The sequence below is a fragment of the Nilaparvata lugens genome, chromosome 5, assembly GCF_014356525.2.
Source record: "Nilaparvata lugens isolate BPH chromosome 5, ASM1435652v1, whole genome shotgun sequence".
NCBI classification, from domain to species: domain Eukaryota; kingdom Metazoa; phylum Arthropoda; class Insecta; order Hemiptera; family Delphacidae; genus Nilaparvata; species Nilaparvata lugens.
Window position 1 is genome coordinate 11,108,124 of NC_052508.1, and position 25,211 is coordinate 11,133,334.

Sequence of the window (25,211 nt, forward strand, 5' to 3'; positions counted from 1 at the left end):
AATACTTAGATTTTTATTTTACCAGAACTACAGTAAACCTAAACAGAAAATGTAATGTTGTCAAGTGGCTCAATAATTACCAAAAAGGTCTATTATATTTTTTACAACTAAATAATCACACTTCTAATTTTACTCTCTTATTAAGAAAACCTAATCGAAAACTAATATATCAATAAAACAATGAATACAATCCTTAATTGAAATGACAGACGTAAGGCCCATTGACGGCTCAAATGATATATTCAGGCTGTGGGACCTTCCCGCTAGGGACTCCCCACCAACAAAAGCCATACGAATTTACTTTACTTACTTGATTGAAATAAGCTGATTGATAATAATTGTTATACTAGAAATAAAGCAAAACACGAAATAATATAAATAAAAGTACTGTACTGAAAAAAATAATTCAAGGGTCACAATCAATACTTATCACAAGAAATGAAAATTATCACAAATCAGGCTATCTGAGTTTGGAGTCCAAACAAAAATAACGATACGCTTAAAATAAGAATAATCTACTCAATATCCTAATATCAGTCTGTTTGGATAATAAATAATATTGGAGTTTCAAATAAAAATAAAGCACTAAATATTATCAATCAATTTCCAATTAAAAGGAAAAATGCACACTAAATTATCAATCAGTTCGAATAATAAATAACATCAATCTGTTTCGAATTGAAATAAAAATCATATCAATCATGAAAAATTGAAAAATGTATTGAATACTTCAGTAAAGTATCTATGATCCTTGAGAGTACAGTTTAGAATAGAGATCTATATTCTAATTCGATTTTATAAAACTATGAAATTCAATTTGTAAATATTATTAATAAATTTATAAGACTTCAAAATATATATTGAATTCTAATAATAACAGAACGACCTCTTCAAGTTATTTATTTTACTCTTCACAAAACACTTATAATTTTTCAGGGTGATTCCAGTAATTACTTCTTAATAAGAACTTATAATAATAATTGTTTTCTAACAAAATTGATTTAAATAAAGATTCAGTTGCCGACTATTTTATTGAAACACTGATGAAAGTTTTTCGTATTAGAAATATACGTTCAGAATATGAACCAAACCTAACCTATCATTCATACACAAAAAATGTAAGAATTATACAAAAAATATTAATCCAGTCAATGGAATAAATTAATCTAACTAGTGTGAATTATTTCAATCAATGATGGTTGGCACAAACTGAACCAATTTCTTAAATCATACAATAATATCTACTTGACAAGTTGAATAGTTTTGTTGAAGAGAAGGCTTTGAAGTTTATTTGAACAGTAGAAACAACCAAAATACTAATAACTAGCCGCCAGGCTCGCTTCGCTTGCCATATCCGTGTAGCCATGGGGCTCCGCCCCCTGGACCCCCGACTGGATCGTCCAAAAATGAGATCAGCGGGCTAGCTTCGCTCGCCAAAAACGCTGGTAAATAAAAACACCTGTTACTATATCGGCGTATCTTTGGCGAACAAAATTCTTCCAACTCAGCTAAACCTATGTAGGCTACTGAATTTTTTCAAATATATTTCCATCAATTACTGAAAAAGGTGAGAAAAACATTGGAAAAACGCTGATATTGGGCGTATCTTTGACGTTATTGCAAATTCCTTCTAACACAAAATTATTACACCCTAGTGAGCTTCTGCACTAAATTTGAACATTTTCTGTTCATTTGTTCTCGATAAAGCTGAGAAAACGCTGGAAAAACTCAGATTTTGGGCGTATCTTTGGAAATTTTTCAAATCCGTTCTTAGTGCGCCTCTAAAGGGCCAACTGAATTTGAACGTTTTTGGTCCGGTAGATTTCAAGTTCTGCGAGTGAGTGACTGCCATTTCGCTTTTATATTTATATATATATATATATATATATATAGAGAGAGAGAGAGAGAGAGAGATAAGGTTAGGTCTATGTTTCAAAATAACACACCCGTTTTCTACAAACAGCTTCCCGATAACAATACAAAATACACATTTTAAATACAAGTACAAATCAGGTTTGTTTTTAAATTTTATTACTGAAATGTATTACTGAAAAAAATTGAACGAGCTATATTTTGACCGTGTAAAACCAATCCAAATACATCATCAAACTTTATTACTGAAATGTGTTGAAATTTGAACTAAAGTCGGTGAGAAATTACTTTTAAGTAATCGAAGAGGTCCGATGCTCTATCCTTCACTAATCACTTCCACTACCTAGCAGCATTCTCCTTGTGTCTGTGAGAGAGACAATACTCCCCTCCAGCTATTGCTGGCAATGTTCCAAGTCGTTTACCGGTCAGCAGGTATATTGGTTTGTGTATGTTACGGAGATGTGTTCATCACAAGCACGTGAAACAAAATGACACGGCGCATCCAATTATGCGCAGGATGTCCGTCTGTGTCTATGCTACGAACTGTGGAAGGAGAAATGGGTTTCTCCTCTTCATGTTAAAAGTAATATCTCACAGACTTTAGCTATCTTTCGACCGTGTAAAACCAATCCAAATAATCAAACATGAATCTTCAAATCTTTATTTGTCAAAGTATCAGGAACAAATTTTACCATGCAAGTAAATTTATTTTCTAATTTTTTTGTTTAATTATTGTAGAAATTACTAGTGTATTGTCTGTATAAAAAGTATAAAGAAGGTGCTAGTAATTTATATAATAATTGAATCAATTTCATTTGTAAACATTTTTGATCAAGAGTTCTTAAAACAAATTTATCGCTAAGAACATTAATTATCACCATCAAAATGTTCTTGTGATCATGTGCAAATATTTGATTAGACATCAAATAATATATATAATAAATAAAGTTTGATGATATATATTAAAAATTTTTGATCAAGAGTTCTTGAAACAAATTTATCGCCAAGAACATTATCACCATAAAAATGTTCTTGTGAACATGTGCAAATATGAACATTTTCACTAAGAACATCGTCTATCATTTATGATCACCTATACTCGCATTTGATTGTGTGATGGATTGTGTGATGGAGTCCTTACAATATAACTAAAGCTAATCAAAACTACGAGAATCTAAAAAATAAAAGTACTTATGTATCTAAAAAACTAAACATTACGTTGAGTTGGGGGGGTCGGCAGGTATGGTGATGCCCCCCGCATCCACCACATGGGTGGTGTCCTCGTCATCTGTGGACACCGGTGTACCACCGCCGTTGGTCGATATCTCTATGGTAATTGTCTGCTTGGTGCCTGGAAACCGGAATCAAATATTGTTCAATAATCACTTCCTAAATTCAAATACTACAAGGTCAAGTAAATACAAATAACGTTCAATATTGAATACTCAGTTCACAGAATCAAACACACAGCCAAGCCGAGGCGGTCATTTGACGATATCATATTCCATGCATAGTAATGACACATTGATAAGCCTTCCAAACAAAACATAAATCTCGTCAATATCACAAACATAGCTTATTTTTACTTTCCTTGTCCTATTACCATGTGTAAGGAAAGTATTGCTTTCCAACAAAAATTAAGATATCCTGAGTCCAAAAAAGTGGTTTTTGGGTATTGGTCTGTATGTGTGTGTATATGGAGTGTAGGTATGTCTGTGTACACGATATCTCATCTCCCAATTAACGGAATGAGTTGAAATTTGGAACTTCAGGTCCTAACACTATAAGGATCTGACACGAACAATTTTGATCAAATGCAATTTAAGATGGCGGCTAAAATGATGTCAAAAAAAGATTTTTTTCGCGATTTTCTCAAAAACGGGTCCAACGATTCTGATCAAATTTATTCCTAAAATAGTCATTGATAAGCCCTATCAACTGGCACAAGTCCCATATCTGTAAAAATGTTAGGAGTTCCGCCCCATCTATGCAAAGTTTGATTTTAGATTTCCAATCATCAGGCTTCAGATAGAATTTAAACGAAAAATTTCAAGTGGGAAAGATTGAGCATAAAAATCTCTACAATTAATGTCTAGTAACATTTAAACCTAAAATTTAAAATAAGCTCGAAATTCGAGAAAATGTGATTATTCAATTGCAAAATTAATGAGAGAGGCAACTGTTGATCCTATTAAATCATTCACTGGAAGAGATAGCAGAATAGTTCTCGTCAGCTGATCAATTTTAAATTATATTTCCGAAAACTCGACTGGAGACACACGAGGCGGTTTTTGCCGCGAGTATAATGGAGATTTTTGTAACGGCAAGGAAAGTTGAGTGAGTGCGCCACACCCGATTTTTCAATTTCTAGAAACCGCAAGATTAATGTGAGACACTATAGACAATTTAATATTAATAAATAGAAGAAGAGTTTCGGGCAATAGCCTGGGTTTTTTATTTTATGAATATTGCATTTGTTTGCTTCATTCAATAGATTAAATAAATAATAATTATCGGTAATGTGTGATTGATGGTTACCATCTCCGGATGTAGAACTAGCGGTGACATCAGCTTTGCCTAGGGTGCGCGGAGACTGGGATCCGCCCTTACCCTTTCCCCCCGCTCCGCTCCCTCCCGACATACAGTGGTAGATCAGCTGGGCGGCCGCCACGTTCTCGGGAAACACTTGCACGTCGTCTGTCAACAAACAACAATCAATCAATCTCTTTATTCAAGTCACACAATGTATTGTATACGCATGAATGCATCATCTACATTAAAAAACAATTACAAATTCGACTGAGTCATTGTCAATATTGTAGAACCGTTCCATAATTCAAACACAATATTGTTTCAATATTATTTTATTTGGTACAGGACCACACAGCTCACATTTTGACCATTTTGAAAATGTGACTGGTGAAGTCACGAAACCATGGTCGTGTACCGAATAAAACTGTGTAGAATTTGACAACATATGTGTGTTTTTATTCAATTTTAAAACAATTACAATTCTCAATACATATAACCAAGAAAGATAGTAAACACAACAAAAAAGAAGCAATGACAGTCTAGGCAGGTATCCCTAGTTCACGAGATGAAATTCTTCAAAACTATAGTGAAGTCCACGTTATAATTGCAGTGAAGAAAGATAGCAGAACAACGTTGCCGATCCCCTGTCTTGTCAATGCCTTCTATAGACGGTAGCTGATACAGAATTTAGATTTTGAATTTTTCTTTCGAGGCCCGTATTCCTTGAACTGTTTGTGAAGTTAGTTGTTGAGTTAAGGCATTGGTTACCTGAAGGATTCTGTCTTGAGAATTCAATTATAGGCTGTCGCAGTCCGGGCAGTTTAAACCTACATAATTGTATTTTCAGGATTTGAATCTTGTAGGGAAAGCTGGTGTTTTTGATTCAATCAACTGGCAGAGTTTTTTTTTTAATATAAAGTCGGGAGTGGTTTAACTGGACCTTGAGGAGCAGGCCAAGGGACTCTTTCTTTAAAGTAAAGTAAGATAATAGTTAATTGTACATTTTTTATTTTTCAGATCCATAATTCTAAATAGTAATTTGTTTTAATTATCAAAAAACTGAACGACCACAGATCAGCTAAGCGAGTAGCCCTTAAATTATTATCTGATTATTATAATCAGAAATTTTGATTGTTGATTATAGTTGTAATCTTTCCTTTATCTCAATTGCATTTGTTTTCCGTTTCGCACCGTTTCATATTGGAATATTCGTATTAAATAAATAATTTTTGATGTTAAATAAAAACCGAAAGTGATAGTTTTTCTCTTATTCCCACCATACCCTTACAGTTTGAAATAATCAATTATATTTAATTAAGCAAGAAATTATATTTTTCAATAATTTCATAATGAATTTTAATGATTAAGATGAAGTATTTTGTTAATTGATTATTAATTCTACATTGTTGAAAGACGATCTGACAACAGAGCAAAGCGAGAAAAAGATAGCGCTATCTGCTTTGTTGGATGATAGACAAGGATAGATATACCATTGCTAATCAAACACTGCCATTATAACGTGGACCTCACTATAACCAACTGCACCTTCTACTCACTATGACGAATCGAATCAGAGTAACCAACCTAACCTAACAAACTAGACCAACTCACTGCGGCGACTGGACTTGTCTTCACCAGTGGTAGGTATGAGGTTGTTGTTGTGGTCAGACTGGTGCTGCAGATAGGCGGGTTGGCTGACGGTGCGGAAGTTGCAGCGGCCACACTGGTAGATGCCGCACTCCTTGTCCGGATGCCGCACCTGCACGTGGTTCTTGAACGAGGTCGACTGGATGGATGCATAGGAGCAGTGCGGACACTTGTAGGGTCGCACGCCGCTGTGACGCATCTGGTGACGGCGGAGCGAGTTGTGGTCCCCTAGGATTGAACAAATATATCATATTATTATTCTAATAAGTGCGATGTGGTCGCCTAGAGACAACACAAATATATTATAAAACACAATAGAGATTATCAAGTACTGTCACCTGGTCATATGGGACATATATATGAATCATATATTTATCTCATATTGATCAGGATTTTAGAGTTTTAATTTAGAAAAGTTTAATGAACAGTGTTTTTGTCTTTGAACAATTTTTGTCATCGACAGAAAGATTGTTTATTTCATTTGTTATCAAAATTATTGTAGCTTCTCTTTTGTTTTTGATAACAAACGTGCTCGCTTGTGCGACTGATAAAAATATGTATTTGAAATGGCTTCATGTTTGGCATTGACTGAGTTATATATTAATACCCAAAATTTTACTTTTGTGTGGTGTGTGAGCTCGTTCGATAGGACTGTGAGTAAAGTCCGGCTGTTCTGGTGAAGGGGATAGATTTGTTCTTGTTTTATAAATACAGTTTTCCTGTCACAGTTCGGGCAGTTTAAAGAGAATTGTATTATTGAATAGGAAGGGATCTGAACCCACTTCATTAGATCAGTTTTTTTTTATTTTTAATTAATAATTAACGTCGCGTTTCAACCAGTGGATGCCAAATTGGGAAGCCATTTTCATAAAGGTAGGTGACTACTGAGTCATTGTTTTAAATTTTTCATAACCACAACAAATGAATCTTCACTAGCAGCAAAGCGAGTAGCCCTTGAAATATTCATCTGTTTATTATTATTTCGTTATTTCTTATTATAATTCTAATTTGGTACAAATAATTTATTGTTTGTTTTAAATATCAAAAACCTGTACGATCTTTTCTTGTTTTTCATTTTCCCACCCTTACATATTCAGTGAAGGCACATCTTGCTTACATATTTGGTGGAGGCTTCTCCCGCCGTCCATATCGTGCTTACAGTACCCTTTATTTCAATACAACACAACTATTTTCAACTCCTAATAATTGATACGAGTTTCAACTCTCGATCAATTTTATTGTGTTTCAAAAAACAGTAGCCCTTAAAAAAATGAAGATATATCATATTATTCTATTTATATAACTTGATGTGTATTCTGTATTGCAACCAAAGTCAATCTTTGACAAGATCTTAAATATGTATTGAAACTTCTGGGGATGAAGAAGTAGAATTGGGTGAGATAGGCGAGGAAGCAGAAGAAGGAAAGGAAGATGAATATTGGCGGAGGAGGGAAAATGAAGAACAAAAGCCACAAAAACAAGTGCAAGAGTAGGAAGAAGTAGGAGAAGAAGAGAAACATAAGTGAACTTCTATTTTTGTATCTTCTTCATATTTTTCTTCAACTTCCAACTCTTCTAGAGATGAAGAAGAAGAAGAAGCTGAAGTTTACCTACCTTCTTCTTCTCTTCATTATCTTATTTGAATCAAATCAAATTCTAAAGATGAAGAAGAAGAAGCTGAAGTTCACCTACCTTCTTCTTATCTTCATCCCCCGGAAGAAGGAGGAAAAGAACATCAACATTAACAACAACCGTAGAAGAATAAGAAGAAAAGGATGATGAAGGAGAAGAAGAACAACAAGTATGAGAATAAGAAGAGTAGCAAGAAGAGGAAAAATAAGAAGAAGATAGGTGGAGAAGGAGAGTAGACAGAAGAAGAATAACAAGTGGAAAAATAAGAAGAAAATGATCCAATTGAAATAATAGGTAGTGACAGGTAGATTTCAAGCAAGAGGAAGAAGATAAAGAATGAGAATGAAAAGAGTAGGGAGAAGAAGAAGAGAATAAGGAAGAAGAAAATGGATGAACTTCTACTTTTGTTTCTTCGTCCCAATCTTCATATTCTTCTTTTTCTTCTTATTCATGCTTTTCTAATTCTTCTTCTTCCACTTGTTATTGTGGCTGTTGTTCTTCACCTATAAATTCTTCTTACTTTTCTTCTACTACTTTCTCTTACTTAAAATCTACCTATTACAGATATCATATTATTATATCAATTCCATGACAAAAACCGGTCAATAACGACAGGACAAGTCTGTCGAACATGTCCGTTCAGATTGAACGAAAAAGACATTTAGGCGATAGATGGATAGATAGACATAAAAACACTTCACTTATATGGGCTACTTTTTATTAAGGGTACTAAAAGTTTTTATATTGTTTTTATTAATTATAGATAGACACATTTTACGTCTGGCCGTTGGCCTCAAACGGCGTAAGAAAAGTCAAAGTGCTAGCAAAACATCGATTATATTTATTGCCAAAATCATTAAACACAACTTTACAAATGTGAAAAATATAAAAATTTTCATATACAATACATTACAAAAACTTAAAATTAAAATATTTTCCATTTAAACATCGATTATAATATTATAATTGGCGTTACCAGCAAAACTAAATAGTTTGAGCGATGGCAACGAGTAATCAGTCGGCTATAATTAGTGGCTTGAGATTCAGTCGAAAATAGAAAAAATATAATAAAGAAAAAAGAAACATATGGAATGTATGGAAAACTAGAAAAAAAAAAATAATAAAATTTCAATCCGAAAAGAAGAAGTACCAAGAGTGAAATACTAAGAGAGTAGAAAAACTAGAATGAATTCATAATAATTTAAAAACTCAAAAGAAAAAGAGATGATTCATGTAATTATTAATCTACAATTCACTGTACATATGTAATTATAGTAACATTTAGTAACATAATGTAATTCATTTGTAGCATATATGCAATTCCTTTTGTAAGCAAAAAGAGGAAAACAATACAATACAGTACACATGACACAAAAAATAAAACTTAAACTCAGAGAGAGAAAAATTAATCTGGGAGTATAGCCCTACTAATAATAAATTCAGAGGAACTGAGGAAGACAGTGTACATATGTACATCAAATTAAAATATTTTAGGTATAATATCTTCTGTCTTTATCCAGCTTTCAATTTTTAATTTAAGTGCTTTTGTAGGTTTTTTTTTTTTTAAAAAGAAAGACACCATTAATGTTAAATTAAATTTGTATTTAACATATAGTTACTATTTGTCTTTGACTCTATTACAGTAGTCAAAATGGGTCGCCGTCAACCTGTCTCCCCGACAACTAGTCTCCTCGCTATTTTGATCACAGGCGTCAGTAAATCCCCTGGCAAAATATACCATTGCCGTCAACTAGTCTTCCCGACAGTAAATCCCCTAATAGAACGAAGGAGACTAGCTGTCGGCGACAACTAAGCTCCTCACACGCTCACGACAACTAGTCTCCCCGACAGTAAATCCCCTGCTGGATAGCCTATGAGGGGTCTGGTTGTCTCCCCGACAGCTAATACCCTATTGAACATTGGAACCAGCTTGAAGCGGGCGGGAAAGTAGTACAATCACAGATACTGTTGTACACATTCTATGAATTCGATTATTAGAAGAAAAGTTTGTTGAAGTTGTAACTTCTATCACTGCATACATAAAATTTAAAAAATAAACTTTCTCTTTCCGAATTCAACTGACTTGGAAAGTAGTACAATCACAGATACTGTTGTACACATTCTATGAATTCGATTATTAGAAGAAAAGTTTGTTGAAGTTGTAACTTCTATCACTGCATACATAAAATTTAAAAAATAAACTTTCTCTTTCCGAATTCACTGACTTGGAAAGTAGTACAATCACAGATACTGTTGTACACATTCTATGAATTCGATTATTAGAAGAAAAGTTTGTTGAAGTTGTAACTTCTATCACTGCATACATAAAATTTAAAAAATAAACTTTCTCTTTCCGAATTCAACTGACTTGGAAATGTTCCTTATTGAATTGGCAAGCAGTTTCAGAATGAGTTTGTACATCTCACAAGTGATTCCTGCATGTATGCATAGAATATAACATATATCATCGCTTACCTCACCTAATTTTTATTACCATTTTATATAACATATTTTGAACTCATATATAAGTTTTAATTTCATATATATTCTCAACATCTATTTCACTCAATTTCCATTCTTTATGATTTGATACAAGCCATATCAAAATAAATTGCACCTTTTTCCACCCATGAAGTTTGAACTATTGGTTCTTGAAAAATATTATATAACTCTTAAAAAAGCTATGAATGACTGGGAAAACAAGGCGTGATTTGAGGAAATCCATAGAGTAATTGCATGAAATATATATGTCAGTTTACTCGCGAAAACTCCGGCACTCAGAGCGAGCGAGGCGCTTGGTCGTCGGGTTCGGTGAAAACAACCAAGCTCCTTGCACACTAGCGTCAACTAGTCTCCCCGACAGTAAATCCCCTACTGGTTCAGAGGGGACTAGTCGGGACCGTAGACGACAACTAAGCTCCTCGGACGCTGACGACAACTAGTCTCCCCGTCAGTAAAGCTCCTCTCTCAGGAGCTCAGTTGACGCCGTTAGTAAATCCCCTCGAATGTGGTTTCAAAAGGAGCTCTGCTGTCGGGGAGACTAGTTGGTGCGTTCCCGTCAAAATAGTCCTTCAGACTATAAAAGCACTTCTCCTTCAGAAATGATTTCAAATTTCGTTCAAACTTCTTCATCCTTAATATTTGAGGCGAAAGGCTTCGAACGAAAAACATCTGTTTGACAGCAGCTTCAACTTATCGACTTATCAACTGAGCAGCTTCTAACATGAAATAAACAATGAATGATTGATGTAGTGCACTGACCAGTCTTGAAGTCACACGAATTGCACGCGTACGGCTTCTCGCCCGTGTGCTGGCGGAGGTGCGCTTGCAGCATAGCCTTGCGGGCGGCCGAGTGGCCACACACCTGACACAAGTACGGCCGCAGCTTGCTATGCACCGCCTGCACATGCTTCTTCAGGCACTTGCTATCTGCATACGTCTTCAGGCAGATGTCACACTGTTTCGACATGTACCTGCACCCACAGACAACACAAATCAATCCAAATATTTGACATAATAAAACACTTTTGGGGCCGGTTTCCGAGCTCGGGATTTAGCTAAGTCCTAGACTTTAAACAGCTGGAGTCAGAAAATTGGCTTTCCAAAACGGGGCGTAGTCGCAGCTTTTATAACAGTGGTCGTAGTTTTTATTTTCTCATTTCTATAATTGGAAACGTTTTTCCTTGACGAAATTAGACATTCCTAAATAATTCAAACCAGCTGAAACTTTACACTATTTTCTTTTTATTTTATTTGTGTTCAATTTTCTAGTTTTTCGAAATTTAATTCAAACGTGACTATGACAATGACTGCGACTACGCCCTGTTTTGGAAAACAAATTTTCTGACTCCAGCTGTTTAAAGTCTAGGACTTGGCTAAATCTCAAGCTCGGAAACCGGCGCTTAATAGACTTCCCCAGTGTATTCGTGAATTGGAAGAAAAATCATTCAGGAAAGTACGGCGAGATAAACTGCTTAGGCCTAAAGTAGACCCACGCTAATCCACGAAAAGCAACCCACACCATGGGATATTCTGTAAACCATTGCTAGGCTTCTCTAGACATCTGTGCAATATATGCAATGAATAATCCACTTGTCAGCTGATTGATTATGAATAATAAATTCTATAGCAATGGTTTACAAAATATCCCACGGCGTGGGTTGCTTTTCGTGGATTAGCGTGGGTCTATTTCGCGGCGGGCCTTAGCCTCCCACTCTACTTATCAGGTGATGAGGTATCAGGTGAAGATCACAAGATTTATCCACCTTTTTGGCATGCCATCTGATTAAGTGTAATTAATGTGGACTATTGTGTTTTGTGAGTTTTTGTGAGTGACTATGACAATGACTGCGACTACGCCCCGTTTTGGAAAACCAATTTTCTGACTCCAGCTGTTTAAAGTCTAGGACTCAGCTAAATCCCGAGCTCGGAAACCGGCTCTTATTCTCAAAATTACTAGTGAATTTCATGGTAGTGACAAGTACATTAAGGCCTAATACACAGTACATATTGCAGAATAGCATTCACATTATAATTTTGCACTTTATTACAATGGAATTCTCTATGTAGTCCAGTCAACCAAAGATTATAGAAGGAAGAATTTGGAACACAATTTTTGACTTTGCAGCTTTGTTTGGACTACTTAGAAAGTAAACATATCAAAAGTCCTCATCACTACCCCTTCACCATCGTCCGAATATTAGCGATAACAGTCGACTGTAACCGAAGCGAGTTGAATCGGTGACTAGGAATGTTATTGCTTCTGGTTATATATTTTGCCAGTTTGATTCAGTCTGTTGTAGTTCATTGTTTTAATAAGTTTGTTTTATTCTACATAACCCTTTCGGCGCAAATTTGAATTATTATGAATTTTTATGGAGTTATTTGAGTCCACTTTATTGTAATTTTGGGATTAGTGAGGAAGTTGATTTGGTTGATTTGCCATGAGAGCTAGCCCAAGGTAAGCTCCGAGACTACGCCACTGCTCCTCACTTTACGATAATTATGATGTGTGGCTAGGCACACACCAGTTAGTCAAAACAAGACATGATCAGACACGTTTAGTCACAATACTTCACATTGTTGCTTATGAAGACATGTCACCTTTTTTGCTTCAAAAGTTGAGCAAATGCTCTAGTTTATTCATACAATTTTGAGCAAAAGGTTTTACTTTTGAGCAAATGCTCAAACTATTTTTTTGATGAGCATGGGCAAAAGGTATTGCTCACGTTTATTCATAGAAAATGAAGCAAATGCTCCATATTTTAGAAGTATAAGCAAATGCTCAACTTTATTCATATGGGCCAATGTTAGACCCATCTATTAATTAGTAATTTATTTATAGTATTGATCAACCTCAGTACCTATCAATTACATGCCAACTGACAAACTTATCAATTATCTCAGAATCATCTTCACATCTTCAATTAATAATATTAATGATTCGTTATTTTAATTATAATTTCATAATTATTTTAATGATTTGTTATTCTAAATTAATTATTTTAATGATTTATTTACTGACCATCGTGGAGCCGCTTCACCAGCCTTCTTCATGTGCGTGACCCGGTGATTACGCAGCTGCGCCTTCTGCTTGAACGCCTTGCCGCAGTCGGGACACGCGAACTCGCGTCGCTCGTCGTGTATGCGCATGTGCGTCTCCAGTGCCACTCGCGACGACGCCTTGTGCTTGTCGCATATCTGCAAACGTCAGCATTTATTCATTATTCATTCATTTATTGTACAAAACACTATAATCATAATATGATTATGACCATGGTGTCGCCCATCTGCACAGCAAATGCAAACGTCAGCATTCCATTATTTATTCATCTATCTATTCATTAATTGTAATCATAATATACTAATATATAAATACTATATACTACACTATAATCATAATATGATTATGACCATGGAGGCAACACTAGGCTATGCCATTTCTCTACCAAATTTTGATAAAAGTTTATGTTGTCAAAAGTAATATTAGGTTATAAAATCGTACATCACATTGATACAACAAATTATTAATAAACTCAATGCCTTCAAAACTATACGTCCTGAAGTAGAAATAGATAAATGGAGGAGGAGGAGGTGGAAGAGGAGGAGGATGATGAGGGGGAAGGAGGAGGAGGAGGGGAAGAAGAGGAAGGAGAAGGAGAACGAAGAGGTAGGAGGAGGAGAAGAACGTAGAGGAAGGATTAAGAGAAGATAATATATTTCAGTCCCTTGGAGTATAAAGGAGGACATTGATTGATTGATTATATGCCTTTATTAGGGCGGAGTTAGGACTTGGGGTCCTCTCTGCCACACAACCCAACATGGTAAAGACAGGAGAATGAGAAGGTCCTGTGAAGTATAAAGAGAAGGAAACGAAATGGAAGAAGAAGATGACAGGAGGATGAAAAGGATGAAGGGGAGGGGGATATATTTCAGTCCCTAGAAGTATAAAGAGGAGAAGAAGACTGAAAGAGAAGAAGAAGAAGAAGTGACCTCAGAAGGGATATATTTTGATCAATAAAAGTAAAAAGAGAAGAAGAAGAACGGAGAAGAAGACTGAAAGAGAAGAAGAAGAAGAAGTGACCTCAGAAGGGATATATTTTGATCAATAAAAGTAAAAAGAGAAGAAGAAGAAGAAGAAGAACGAAGAAGAACGAAGAAGAAGACTGAAAGAGGAGAAGAAGAAGATAGAAGAAGAAGGAGAAAGAGAATAAGCAGGAGGCGGAGAAGAAGAATAAGAATAAGAAGAAGCAAGGAAGAAGAAGCAAGGAAGAAGGATGAGGAGAAAGAGAAGAAGAAGAAGAAGAAGAAGGAGGAGGAAGAGAAGAAGAAGGAGAAGCAAGGATGAAGGAGGAGAAGAAGAAGAAGACAGGAGGAGAAGAAGACAGGAGAAGGAGAAAGTAAAGGAGGAGGCGGAGGAGAAGGAGAAGAATAAGCCAGGAGAAGGAGAAAGTGAAGGAGGTGACGGAGGAGAAGGAGAAGAAGAAGAAGCAAGGATGAAGGAGGAGGAGAAGAAGAAGAAGAAGAAGAAGAAGAAGAAGAAGAAGAAGAAGAAGAAGCAAGGATGAAGGAGAAGAAGAAGAAGAAGAAGAAGAATTATAAAGTGCCAAACATAACCTATTTTAGGACTAGGCCTACTTCTATCACAATTTGGGAAAGGAACTTTTTTGGGCTTTAAGACTGTTGTTCATTTTCCAGTCATTCAAAATGAGTTAAGAATGATGTTGTATTTATGAATGTATAATTCTTTATTATTTATTGGTTCATTCAATAAGAGTACATCATCAAAATGATAGGGAGAGAAACAATAAGGTATCCTTGTGGTATTCCTCTCCCAAATTTAGATAATAGGTTAAGTCTTGTAGTTGTTCACTTCACAACATTTTCAGTCCTTAATTATTTTCACAACGTAGATTTTTAAATTTAGATGATTCAAAACAAAACAGAAGAAATAATTCACATTATTATCACTAAAATAGGAAATATTCACATCTATATAAATAAAAATCGAGCCTCAAATTTTGACATACAATAACTTTTTTATGTGTGCACCGAATTTGATGATTTTTTTTGTTGTGTTTGTTATGTTCAGGAGCAGGTTTATGGCCTATCAAATGTATAATCCAACTTCAGGACTCTTTCCTACGGTCCATCAAAGTTTACATGTAATCCTTATGGGAGAAGATTTGTGAGCTGGCTACACACAGAAATGAAAATCAGCTTTATAATCAATGCGTCATACAACAGCCGTCGGTAGATCTTTTTTCCATTTTATTTCTACTGATTCACAAAATTATTCTAATTCTAATAATAATGCCGCGGTACGAACGATGTCTAAACTTGGGTCGTAGAACTCGAAATGCTATACGGTAAATTAACAATATGCACGGGAAAATCAGCAGCAAGGAGATATACCATTCAATTTCCCAGCAAGCTGCATTCAACTATATCTAAAAATACAAACTGCTGCACAACTAACTAAGCACATAGGAAGACCATATTGAGATATAAATGTAAATACTGTTTGTTGGATAATTTTCATAAAAATATAGAGCATCAGATTAAGCTAAGGCTAAGCACACCTGAGGAGGCGCGGCTTGGTAATACAAAATGTTGATATTATGTAGATTGCCTTATCACACCGTTCCACGCCATGCCGATTCAGTGTGTGTGAGTTCTTCCATTCAAACCAATGAGCAAGAAGCACCTGGATGCAAAATGCCGTATCACTTCTTCTCAGGTGTGCATCCAGCTAAAGTTTGTCATGAGATGCATTAACTATTTGGAGGTACGAAGTTCGCCGGGCCAGCTAAAGTCCGAGATAAGTTACTTTTAACATGAAGAGGAGAAACCCATTTCTCCCTCCACAGTTTGTAGCATAGACACAGACGGACATCCTGCGCACAATTGCATGCGCCGTGTCATTTTGCTTCATGTTCTTGTGATGAAAACATCTATGTAACATACACAAACCAATATACCTGCTGACCAGTACACTACTTGGAACATTGCCAGCAATAGATGGAGGGGAGTGTTGCCGCGTCGCGTTACAAAGCTCTCTCACTCAGACACAAAAGAAGGAGAATGCTGCTAGGTAGTGGGAGTGATTAGTGGAGGATAGAGCATCGGACCTCTCCGTCTTCGAGAAAGAGCCGTGTTAAAAGTAATTTAACTCGCACTTTAGTTGAAGAAGAAACAATTCACATTATTATCACTAAAATAGGAAATATTCACATGTAATTAAAGAGTGTGCCTTACGGAGCATGTGTAGAGGTCGACGTCTATCTGATGTGCCTGCCATAGGTGCATAGCCGTATGCCGCCAGTCGTCATATTTTTGGCTGCATCCTGCCTGTGAGCATGCGTACTCGCGTCGATTGGGCGCCTGGTGACAAGCTAAGTGCAGAGTAAGTGATTCCTGCGACCGGAACCGCTGCACGCACGAGACGTGCTTGCATCTAAACAAACAACAAATCATCCATAACAATGTGAAACTGAATTTGACAACTGTGATATTTTGCTTGAGTAGTCATAGATAACATAGTGTATACAACAGTTTTATATAGTCTTCAAAGCACTAGTGACACGTTTAAGACAAACAACAACTAGTTGAAATCTGAGCGGTTACTGTACAAAATACCTTCAGCTTGCGTTTAAACCAAAGTTGTCCACAGATAGTTTTCAAGTTTTTTTTGTTGCAACAAAATATTGCTCCTCTAACATTATAGCAACAAGAGCACGATTTACCATCCCTCAAAGCAAGCTATGTTTGGAGAGGGATGACAACAACCCTCTTCAAGCATAGCTTGTGTTGAGGGATGAAACATATAATTATTATATTATCAGAATATGTTTACTTTAAATATGGTGTATAATGTTAACATACGGTTTCAATGTTTTAAACAACGATGTGCAGTCATTAATTTAAGTAAATGAGCAATTTTGTTAACTTACTAACTGGAGTACTTACGAATGGAGAGCGTCCATTTCCAACAGTCTAAGGCGGGATGCACACCGGAGAAACGCATTTCGTGAAGCCCTCTTTCATGAAACTTGTTTCATGCAATCCGTTTCACTCGCGCATGCATACAAAAGAAACGTTGCCTGCTTAATCTTATCAGTCGATTGCGAGCAACTTTCGTTTCACGTTTCCTGAAACTTTTTTCACGAAACGCTTTTCTCCGGTGTGCATCCCACCTGATTATATTTGCTATTTGAATTATGTTTTTGATTATAATTCCTTATTTGCTTATTTTGATAAATTGTCTTGTTTGTGATTATGATGACAGATGAATAAATGATGATGATTCTTTGTAAAAAAAAAACAAGTTGTTGTTACCATGTAGAGCAACATAGCGGGAAAAACTGCCGAAATTGGTGCAGTTTGACAGTTGAATCAGACAAATGTTTTCAACATTTTGTCGACAACCTTCTTTGATCTTCATCGACACTCGGTGGGAAACAAAAATTGTGTTCTTCAAGTTTGACAATTTTGTTTTGTCTTTGACAAGATTTTCCAGAAGTTGACAAGGTGTTGTTTGTTTTCAAGAAATAATGCTATTTATTAAAAACTTTGTTGACAACTCTGGTGTAAACACGGCTTAATTCAAATGATGGATAGTCACGAGAATGACCGTTTTCACAATTAGATACCAAAAGTCGGCCGACACGGAATTGTCCTTGTCCTGCAATTGGCTGATAATCAGCTGTGTGAATTAGTCAATCGGAGGACAATCCTGAATGTCCGTTGTTTCGTTATTTAATTCATTTGGAATGTGAAACCTTTGAGAACTGAGGGCTGTTGGTATGTCATCAGAGATTTCAAATATTAGTAATTTCAATCATCTGGCTTCTAGGGATTCCAAGATGAACATTTGAACAAGTATTATAGAAATAAAACTAATAGATTTCAGTCTCAGATTTGCCAAGGAAAAAAAACAATTTCACTCACTTGAAAGGCCTCAAATCATAATCAGGATCAGACTGCATCTTTTTCCTTTTGCTCTTCATTTTCGCAATACTCTGCTCCTTATCACCAGCCTCTCCTCCCTTGTCCACTTTCTCTTTCTCTCTCTCTTTCTCACCCGCGGTTGCACTCTTTGCACTCTTCACACTGTTGCTACTGCTGTTCTCCTGGTCACCATCCTTCTCACCACTTTCCTTTTCTTTATTTGTATTTGCCGCAGGTTTCTCGGTGTTGTCAGTTTTACTGTTGGTGTCAATTGGCTGTAGAGGCAGCTGAGACTGTTCCTCCGTGTTTTCGTTGAGCACTTTGGGGACATCGTTGGAAATTACCATGTTGTGGTCCTGTGGAAAAATGATTATATTATTTATCCGTTGTTGGTTATCCATCTTGTTTTCACTAATATTATTACTGTTGTATTTTGATAACTTCAAAGTGAAAAAATCGGGTGTGGTACATTCACACAACTTTCCTTGCTCATTGAACTGTAAGCCTCATTATCAAACGAGAATAATTTAGGGGAATAACATAATTATTACGATTGACGGCAACATATTTACAACTACGATCAGACTACTGTATATGTGATATATAATAAAATATTAAAAAAATATTATAAATATTGCTCATTGAACTGTAAGCCTCATTACCAAACGAGAATAATTTAGGGGAATAACATCATGACAATTATTGGCGGCAACATATTATTTGCAACTACGATCAGACTACTGTATATGTGTATATATAATTATTGTTTTCAGAGTACTTTTTCCTTTGTGTAAATTGTGAAATTCGATTTTTTTTTAAAGTTGTCAAAACAGCTGTTCTACAGATGAAATATCTTGACTATGACTGTGTTCTTTAGTAAAAAGTAAAAAGAACACAGTCATAGTCAAGATATTTCATCTGTAGAACAGCTGTTTTGACGACTTTTAAAAAAATCATCTAATTTCACAATTTACACGAAGGAAAAAGTACTCTGAAAACAATAATTATATATACACATATACAGTAGTCTGATCGTAGTTGCAAATAATATGTTGCCGCCAATAATTGTCATGATGTTATTCCCCTAAATTATTCTCGTTTGAGAATGAGGCTTACAGTTCAATGAGCAAGGAAAGTTGTGTAGGTGTACCACACCAGATTTTTATAAACTGCTCTACCTACCTACATCATGCACAAGAAGGAGGTTACAAAGTCCATTTCTCAAGGATTGGGTGGACCCAAATTAGTTCCCCAAGAAAAAGACTCACGCCAGTTGATAGAGCTAATAAATAACTATTCAGGGTATGAATTTGAAAAAATCGTTGGAGCCGTTTTTGAGAAAATCTTGAAAAACATGGTTTTTTAGTAACTGTCATTTTTCTCAAGAACATTACGGAGCTCCTGCAATTTTCTCAGAAATGAGACTCATGTCAGTTGATAGGGCTTATGAATGGTAGGGCTTAGGGCTTACTATCTATGGATAATGGGCTAATGGATAGGGCTTACTATCCATGGTATAAATTTGAAGAAAATCGTTGGAGCCGTTTTCGAGAAAACCGTGAAAAACATGGTTTTTAGTCATTATCCGCCATTTTTCTCAAGAATATTACGGAGCTCCTGAAATTTTCCCAGAAATGCGACTCTTGCCAGTTGATAGGGCTTATAAATAGCTATCCATGGTATAAATTTGAAGAAAATCGTTGGAGCCGTTTTCGAGAAAACCGTGAAAAACATGGTTTTTAGTCATTATCCGCCATTTTTCTCAAGAATATTACGGAGCTCCTGAAATTTTCCCAGAAATGCGACTCATGCCAGTTGATAGGGCTTATAAATAGCTATCCATGGTATAAATTTGAAGAAAATCGTTAGAGCCATTTTCGAGAAAAACGTGAAAACCATGGTTTTTTAGTAATTATCCGCCATTTTTTCCGCCATCTTGAATCGAATTCTATTGACTTTCTTATTGTCGGATCCTCATGGTATAAGGACCTTAAGTTTAAAATTTCAAGTCAATCGGTTAATTAGGAATGGAGTTATCGTGTTCACAGACATACACACACACACAGACCAACACCCAAAAATCATGTTTTTGGACTCAGGGGGCCTTGGACGTATAGAAAACTTGAAATTAGGGTACCTTGATTTTTTTTTGGAAAGCAATACTTTCCTTACCTATGGTAATAGGGTAAGGAAAAACACTTAAATTCTTTTGGCGTGGCAACGACCGTTTCGTGCAGATGTTGCACATTCTCAAGCCAAGAAACAGTTTCTGTTCAGAAACAGTTTCTGTTTGACTTGAGAATTTGCAACACCAGCACGAAACGGTCGTCACCAAACCAAAATAATGTGACTGTTTTATCACTTTTAAGTTATCAAAATACAATAGTAATATTATTTATATTTCGATACAAATGACACTGATATGATAACATTTGTAGATATAATAATAAGGCAATCCTTGTGCTATTTTTCTTCCAAAATTTAGATGATGATACAGTTTATTATTAATTAATGTTTTATCAATTCATACAAAAAGTACATCATCAAAATAAGGTAACCATTTCTCTCCCTCAAAATAGGGGAGAGAAAAAATAAGGAAACCTTGTGCTATTCCTCTCCCAAATTTATATAAGGTTACACATAGTCCAAAATTGTAGTTGAAGTCTTGTAGTTGTTCACTTCACAAAATGTTCAGTCCTTAATCATTTTCACAATGTGGATTTGTAAATTTAGATGTTTCAAAACCAAACATAGGAAAATATTTCACATTATTATCATTAAAATAGTAAATATACACATTTTAAAGAGATAAATTTTGAAGGACCAAAAATCAAACTAAACAAACAGTCCAAGATAACGTTAGTTCTCACGTATAATTTTAGTTCAAAATAATCATGGAAACTATAAATTATGAATTTAGTTGGCTTAAGTTAATTGAGCCAATAGTCAAGTTAATTAGGCCAATAGTCAAGTTAATTAGGCCAATAGAATTTAGAATTGAATTAGATAGATTCGAAAATGATGGAAATCGATGAGAAAATGGATTCGTTAAAATGCTAATGAATAAATAATTATTATTGGAAGAAAATCCATAGTTGAATGCTGTAAACTAACCCGAAGACTTTTGGTTCTGCAAATATTGACAACAAGGTGAACAGCTATAGTGAGCTCCACGTTATAAGGTCAGTATTTGTTTAACATTGGTGTTGCTATCTTTGTCTATAATTCGACAAAGCAGATAGCGCTACACTCTTCTAGCTCCGTAACGTTGCCAGATCATTTTCAAAGTTGTAGAAATATAATTGATTACCAAAATATTCAATTTAAATTATAAAAATTCATTATTAAACCACTAAAAATATATATTCTTCATGTTAAATTCAAAATTAATTTTTAAATATATACTCTAGAATAACTCACCTTGATCATGTGGTCCCTACATGCTTCAACAGAGCAGAACACCTCGGTACACTGGGCACAAAGGAACAGAAATTTCTCTTCACCTTCTGAAAATTATTTTGAAAAATTACTGTTTTAAAACATTTAAAATTATTGCATCATCTATCAATCTGGAGCTAAAATTTGTATTTCAATCAAATACAGTGGAAAGATCTAGTTATATCAACAATGATACAATAGGTGTATCTATTTTGGAGGCTCTTTGTTTTATTGATAGGAATAAAGATAGGTTCAATACAGGAGAGTTGTTCCACTCATACAATACCAGATATAGACAAAACCTCAGAGACGACATTCATCGAACTGGTATATATTGATTGAGTACTTTATTATTTATGTAGATTACAATATATACTGGCTTATACACTTATATACAATAGCTTACAATATAGCAACATTATAGATGACATTACATAATATAGACTAAGAAAATAATTATTGAACTGTATATGATATGAAAAAGCAATTTGTAATATAATAACTATAGATAATAATTATATTGTTATGCATCTACATAAATTGGCGGAGCTTTGGACATATCAATGTCCATTCTTCGTATGAGAGGGGGGTAAAGAGTGCAGGAATTCGGCTTTATAATTCATTGCCAACACGCATAAAGGCTCTTACAGGTGAAAAGTTCAGAATTAAGGTGAGGGAGGAGTTGTTGCAGGTTTGTCCTTATTCCAGTAAGGAATTCTTTTTGCATTATGGAATGCAAAGATTGACGACTTAGATTATAATTGACAAATCCTTATACCCCTTTCATAGGTGGTCAGTGGGATGAAAAAAAATTAAATGAAATAAACGCGTGAACTGACTGGTTGCTTTCAGTGCGTTCACTTGCACATATACGGAAACAATGTGATCACACAATAAGGGTTAAAACATAGTCGAGCGGCGAAGGTAACTTTAAGCCTGGGATTGTTGAAAAGAATGAATGTATTTAAATGGTGGCGCACATAGTGGAGCTGTATATGTTGGCATATTTAAATACATGCATTTTTATCAACACTCAAAGCTATCTTCGCTGCTCCACTATATTTTCACTCTAAGGGCAACATGCTAACACTACTCATAACGCTAAACCACGTTTACTTGTAGATATGGTTGCATTTATCATAATGTGTTTCATACGGGGTTTAAACAAACAGCTGACATTTCTCCGTTTAGACCGAGTATCTGCTTTTGCTTTTAAGACATTTACAGACGGGATGAAGACATTTATCTCATCAATCAATATTCAACGCTACTTAACGTCAAATTATTTTATTATACAACAAACTAAAGCTTATTTATTTATTTTATCATACAACAAATCACCTTTTTCTACAATGAAAATTCATTCATCTATTTTATTCCAATGTATTTCCATTTTCAAACCATACAAAGAGCATAATGAACATAAATGAGAGGTTATTGAAAAAGCTATACATGTACCAGTACGCGCTTGGTTATGACCAAGCCCGCAAATGAGAAACGAACTATAAAAAGAGTAATGGTGCTGTGACTTTTAAGCAAAAGAAGAGTTCACCATGACTGAAAACGTCTCATTATGAGGATTTGATACCATTTAATGCGTATATATTACAAGTGCACGCTTAGTTATGCATGAGAGCACTTATACTGAACGCATGCTCGAACTGGTTGCGTTCAGTGTGAGCAGCTACATGCAAGTCACAGACAGACAGACAAAAGATATTTATTTAAAAAAAATTCAATTTACAAAGCAAAAATCTTATGTACTCATTTTCAATATTAAACAACAAAGAATAAAACAATCGCATGAATACACTAAGCCAAATAAATCTTTAGAAAATAATCTGCATGGGAAAAAAATGCCTGTGCGCAAACCAGAGTTGCATATTAAAAGTTTTACAGAGAGAAAGGAAACAATAATCTTGATGCATTCAGAATCTTATTGAATATTATTATTACGTACAGTGAATAAATTATTGAATAGCTCAAAAAAGAAGATTATGTAGTGGCTCACGTGCTAGTGATGATGGTCCTTTCCAATGTGATGAGAGAATTGGCGAAAATGGTAGTGTGCATTGCTCTATTGAAGCAACACCTGATTCTATAGTGGTTGACCGTACTGATCAGGATGTGGTAGCTACTCATGAAATTCCAGTTCTGATCTCTTATAGACCAATCAATTTTTTAGATTAAACCAGCGATTGCAAACATTTGTAGATCGCACAAATCTGATTGACTGTCTTGCTGAGGCTGGAAGCAACCATGGTCACTCACCTAATTCTATGTCAGGCCCAGTCACTCTAAATGTCCTGCACTATAATGTTCGAAGTATTCGTAATAAAAACACAGAGTTGGCTCTGCAAATTCAAAACATGCAGAAAAACAAATCTCTAAGTAGAGTTGATCTCTTATGTCTCTCTGAAACGTGGTTGAATGGCAGTGAAAGTGTTAATATTGAAAATTTTAATCTTGTGTGCTATTTCAACAGAGAGTTACGAAAGGGCGGTGGTGTGGCCATATATTCAAGATGTGGATTTTTGACCTCTGAATTCAGCTTAGCAGAGGTTTGCGAGTCAGACTTTGAGGCAGCGGCTGTGACTGTGGAGGGTGATTTTCTAATAGTCTGTATTTATAGATCCCCTGACAGCTCAATGGATACATTTGTTGACAGGCTTGACAAGCTTCTTTCTTCAACTTTTAAGAGATTTAAGGGAATTATTGTGATTGGCGACTTTAATGTTGACTTTCTCAGCAACTCAAGCTCAAAGCAGGAGTTGATGTCAGTCTTCTGTGCTTATGGTCTTCAGGATGTGATTGGGGAGCCTACTCGGGTTACAGCTCACTCTTCCACTCTGTTGGATAATGGTTTCATCAGTGTCAAATATATTGATGCTGTATTGTCAAGAGTGATTAGCTTGTCTCTGTCCGATCACTTTGCTCAGGAGATAGTTGTTCCTTTACCTCTGCATCAGGTGAAATCTCTCAAGGCTGTAATGAAACGATCTTTCTCTGATCAAAACAAGTTGAAATTCTCTCACTACTTAGGTCAATGTGACTGGTCACCTATATATCTGAATGAGATTCACCACGAGGCTCAGACTGATTACTTTGTCCAGATGTTTGTTCAGGGTTTTGAAATGGCCTTTCCTTTGAGAAAGTTAGGAATCCCCAGAAATACTTCAAAGATCCCCTGGTCAAATCCTTACTTGAAGGATCTCTGTAACAGGAAGCGAGACCTGGAACTGTTTATGAAGGCTTATCCTCAAAATACTCTGTTTCGTGAGTTGTTCAAAAAGATATCCTCTGACATCAAACTGCTGATCCATTCTCTCAAGACTGAATATTCCAAGAGACTGATAGCTTCTGCTGACAACAAATCTAAGGCTGTATGGAATCTAATCAGGAAGGAAACTCCCATCAGGGTGAGTACTGAGTATCCAATTTTGATTGATGGCCTCCCAGTAGGATCACTTTGTGAAGTTGCTGAAGTATTCAATGACTACTTTGCTGGGGTGGTTTCATCGAATAATAGGCTCAGTTTGGGGGTTTTTGACGGTCCTTCTTTTTGTGATTTACTTGTAAATTCTAACCCTGGTAATGCTGCTGTCTCTGAGATGCCAACTTGGTCTGAGCAAGAGGTTGTA

The 25,211-nt window shown here is 35.5% G+C and overlaps 1 protein-coding gene across 1 annotated transcript in view; it reads right to left on the minus strand.

The window, feature by feature from the left end:
- Window positions 1-1,926: 1,926 nt before the first annotated feature.
- The window catches only part of LOC111046497 (zinc finger protein 485), a 30,537-nt gene continuing 7,252 nt past the window's right edge, over window positions 1,927-25,211 (minus strand). The window contains exons 5-12 of the mRNA XM_022332058.2: window positions 21,553-21,638; window positions 18,133-18,488; window positions 16,441-16,639; window positions 13,208-13,383; window positions 10,945-11,156; window positions 6,016-6,279; window positions 4,411-4,569; window positions 1,927-3,223 (exon numbers count right to left, since the gene is read on the minus strand). Coding sequence (XP_022187750.2) covers window positions 3,087-3,223; window positions 4,411-4,569; window positions 6,016-6,279; window positions 10,945-11,156; window positions 13,208-13,383; window positions 16,441-16,639; window positions 18,133-18,488; window positions 21,553-21,638 — 1,589 coding nt within the window. The 3' untranslated portion in view covers window positions 1,927-3,086. The remainder of the gene's footprint in view (window positions 3,224-4,410; window positions 4,570-6,015; window positions 6,280-10,944; window positions 11,157-13,207; window positions 13,384-16,440; window positions 16,640-18,132; window positions 18,489-21,552; window positions 21,639-25,211) is intronic.